Source organism: Chinchilla lanigera, unplaced genomic scaffold (assembly GCF_000276665.1).
Source record: "Chinchilla lanigera isolate Chin_1 unplaced genomic scaffold, ChiLan1.0 scaffold00057, whole genome shotgun sequence".
Classification (NCBI taxonomy): Eukaryota; Metazoa; Chordata; class Mammalia; order Rodentia; family Chinchillidae; genus Chinchilla; species Chinchilla lanigera.
Genome location: NW_004955458.1, coordinates 14,822,897 through 14,827,017, shown reverse-complemented (window position 1 = coordinate 14,827,017; position 4,121 = coordinate 14,822,897). Strand labels below are relative to the sequence as shown.

Below are 4,121 nucleotides of genomic sequence, written 5' to 3'. Positions count from 1 at the left end.
TGTGTACATCTTTCCTCCTTCGGACTGCAATCATCTTTGGATGCAGGGGACGTGTCTCACTCACCTTTATAGCTCCTTTCTTTAACCTTCATCTCAAGGTGTTTGACCCATACCCAATTTTTTCGTTGTTAAACAGAAGTACAGTGAGAAGGAAACAGAGATGCTCCCACGTTTCAACTGCTACCAAGGAAATGATGAGACTGTTAGACTTACAGCCACCCACTTCAAGATCAAATAAAAATTTCCTTGAAGGATTTTTGTTTCTTCTTTTGTCTTTAAAAGAAGCAACGTGTTTATTGTGATGTTTGTCAAGCAAGATGGATCTAGAAAGGACCAGTGGAAGGATCATCTTGCTGAAGATAGGCCCTAATGCTAACCATCAATACTAAACAAGTGTCCATATCGCTGTAAGTAAGCTGAGTTCTATGCTCTTCACCTTTATAGCTACTGCTAATGGAGCTACATTCGCGAACGATGGTAAAAGTGCCTGTGAACGATGCCGTGATATCATACGACAGCTTTTTCTTTTCTTCACCCTCTTGTCCCAACGTAAGGTCTGCTGTGCACACCCCCAGCCTTCTTCTCCTTTGTGTCTTCATCCGCTCACAGAGTCCTCTTTCTCTTCAAGGGTTGGACGTGTGTGCCAGTTAACAAGCTGTTGTCTTTCGGTTCCTGCCTCAGCCTTCAGACTGCAAAGTACAAGGCCAGCCCCCTGTCAGGTTTGCTAAGAGGGATCTACTGGAGAGGGACTGGAATGTTCTCTTTCACTCCTGTTCCTGACAGCAGGACCTAATCTGTGACCCTTTACCCCATAGCTGACCTAGCCTCCAGCTTTCCTTTCCCTTGTCAGGAGGGAGCCTTACTTTCACTCAGAGGCCCTTCCCCCAGCTGTGCCATGATCCTTCTCAGAGGTCCAACCACGTCCACAAGCCCTCTCCCGCCAGCCTCTGCCCTCCGCTAACCTCAGCGTTTCCCCTTCCCTCAGTTCTCTGATTTGGGTGAGCTGCTTCCTGGACTTAGCATCCCCTCTGTCTCTTTTCAGCTTTGTAGAGTTCTGTGGTAACAACAGCTCATAAGCTCTCTTTGTGGAGTGTCTGGGTAGTTTCTGTTGGCCTGGCTGGCCCTGAATAGGTATAGTACATTTCCGGGGTCCAGCCCACCTGGGGCTGCTGGTCAGAAGGCCCAAAGTGCGGAGCAGCCTACGCTGTCCTCTGGATCTGCCGCACAGCCTGCTCTTGCTCTGGGCATTGAATGAACCCTAACTGACTTAACTGGTCCCCTCTAGATGGACAGTTAGGTTTTTTCCTGTCTTATTTAACTTAAACCAATGCATTAAATAATCTTAAACAAATATCTTTTGACAAATATACAACTACCTGTAAGATAAATTTATAGGAGAATTACTGGGTCAAAAAGATTGCCAAACTGTCCTTCTTGAGGCTGGTTGTGCTAATTTAGTCTCCCACAGGCTGTAGGCAGCAATCTGAGAAAGCAACAAAGCGAAGAGAAGTATCAGTAAGAAGGCCTTCCAGTGGAAGACAAACGCTTAGCATAAAATCTGTCCTTTGAGGAGTCACTTACCAGCCCAGGGTCCATGGGCTTCACGTTGAGCGCTTTGGAGATGAGGAAGGTTAAAGCACAACTGGAAGAAAGCTCTGTAAGATGCTTTGGTCCGCACTTGAAAGAGGACCACATAAAAGGGGAGACAGGCACTTCATGGATCACCCGCCCCACTGCTGGACAGTGTGAGGGCAGCTCTGCTCCGTGCAGACTCAGTTCTGAGCTAACGTGCCTGGGATGGCCGGCAGCAACAGTGGCACCTACAGATGTGCGGCCAGTGATGCAAAGGGCGGCGCCGTGGGCACCCCGCATGCTGCAGTCACGAGCACCTGTGGGACATCTCCAGGGGCTCCTGAAAAGCTCTCGAGTGGAACTTTAAAGGGCACTGGGTCTGTTTACGTAGTAGCAAGGAGAAAGGACCCGGTGAAACACAGGCTACAAACTCATTCACCGAGGCCGTGCCTTTTTCAACCTACATCTTCGCCTCATAAGCGAGGGGTAGGTTTTGCCTAAACAACAACAAAGCAAAACACTCTGACCCTGTAACACACCTCTGGCAAACCTCGGCTGTGACAACACATTTACCACCTGTCGTTTGGCTTTCCTGTCACTTACTACCTGCTCGGCAGAGCTCTACCGAGCTCATCACTATCCTTGGTTAGCAGACAGGCTGCATTCTATGTGCTCGCTTTTTCTGATTTTCCCCTTAGCGTTCGGTGGTAAACGAAGCTGGGTGTGCAGCCAGACAGATGTCTTTCCTGCCCTGTAAGATCTGGGCTGCTTTCCTGAGGAGCATTTTTGCTTTATGCTCCCTGTGTCTTGTTTGTGCCATTCTTAATTTACAAACAGAGATGCTGTCACCACTAATTAACATTAATCAAGGGCTTCCTGGATGCATGGCTGCACAGGGATTAATTTAATATTCTCTTTGTTTCACACGTCAGATGTCTTCTTCAAATGGATTTTTAGTTGATGAGGAACAGAGACATCAATTAGGAATCAGGAAGACAAGCGTTTGCAGAAAACGCTCAAAGGGGAGCATCAAGGGCTGGTCTAATATTTGAACGTTTAAAGGAGGTATAATTTATCAGTGCACAGATGACAGACATGGAAGGCATCACAATCATTGCTCCTAAAGGTGCCTGGCAGCGTTCCGACCGGGAATCCACCATCTGACCGTCCCTTTCCCTCTTTAGGTACTGCGGGCCTCCTAGACTTCAAGGCTGAGTATGAGTATTTCCTCCCAACCCTTTCCTAGTCATCTCCACCCACATCTAATCAATCTCCACTCCACAAGGAGTCACAAGGGGTGACTCCTCGTTCCAACTCCTGTAGTTCTTTTCATTTACACTTTTCAATTGGAAATCGAGCACTAATGCATCATACTGTCATTGAATAAACACATGCACATCCTTTTCAAGGGGACTAGATCCCTGTCTGGGTAATTTCCTAATCCTGAGACAGCAAAGTGTTCTGCCAAGAATAGTTGTTGATGATGGGTATACTTCACTAAAATCAAATATAATTTTATTTTATTTTATTTTTGTTTTTCTCCGGTACCGGAAATCGAACTCACAACCTTGCGCTTGCCAGGCAGGCGCTGTGCCGCTGAGCTAAGTCCCCAGCCCCTTATAATTTTATTTTAAAAAACGGTGTTGGTGGTGCAGGACAAGGCTGAAGGTTTGGACGTGAGACTCACAGGCACCCACAATAAATGTTTTCTAATCTAAGGGCTGTGTGTACATCTTTTTTTGTGGGGGAAGGGAATGGAGGAGGCAGACAAACATTTGTGGGGGCAGACAGCAGTTTTTCTTTCGCGTTTCAATAAAATTTATCCTAACCTGCCCAAGTTATACCTGTTTTTCGACATTATCTCTTTTGACTTGACAACAGTGTCAAGCGGCTATCGGTTCCGGGAGCCGATTTTCAGACGAACAGACCCGAACTCTTTCCTTTCAGAAAAAGAAACATTCGGTTCTGTCATACCTTTTTGGAATGCAGAAAACACTCCCATGCTTTATGATGTCAAAAACCTGGGCCCAAGGAGGCAGGACGCCCCCGAACCCCACCAGCGCGAAGCCCCATTGTTGCGCAGAGCGACGACTCAAGACCCGTCTTCTTCCCGAGACGAAGCTCCCGGGGGCCCCGCCCACCCCGCTTCCAGGAGCCTCATTGGTCATCCCAGGAGCCTCATTGGTCAGCATCCCGCCCGCCATCTCTATTAGCTCTCTGGAGTTGGCAAGGGCACTGATTGGTAGAGTCGTAATGACGCCAAGAGACTATGCGAGTCTCTATTGGTCCTCATGCTGCAAAATGGGCGGGGAAAAGCAGAGCGGCAGGGCGCAAGGCGTGAGGCGCCGAGTGCGCCGGCGCGGCGCGTAGCTGGGGACGCCAGGCCACAGGCTCTTGCTAGGGAACCGACTGTTGTCGCCCCGCCCCGCCGGGCCCGCCGGGCTTTCTTCCCGTTAACTGTTGCGGCGGCGGGGCCGCCTGCGCCGGGGACATGCCGGTGCGCTTCAGGGTGAGGCTGGGGTCTCGCGCGAGGGGCCCGGGTGCGGGGC

The 4,121-nt window shown here is 49.4% G+C and overlaps 1 protein-coding gene across 9 annotated transcripts in view; it reads left to right on the top strand.

The window, feature by feature from the left end:
* Positions 1-3,900: 3,900 nt before the first annotated feature.
* Positions 3,901-4,121, top strand: part of Mdm1 (Mdm1 nuclear protein) — a 33,276-nt gene continuing 33,055 nt past the window's right edge. For 2 of the 9 annotated variants that reach the window (XM_013521004.1, XM_013521005.1), the window contains exon 1: positions 3,927-4,081. In XM_013521004.1, the coding sequence (XP_013376458.1) occupies positions 4,064-4,081 (18 nt within the window). In that variant the 5' untranslated portion in view covers positions 3,927-4,063. Of the gene's footprint in view, positions 4,082-4,121 lie in introns of all 9 variants that reach the window. The other 7 variants (XM_013521003.1, XM_005397470.2, XM_013521002.1 and 4 more) reach the window with 5 other exon arrangements.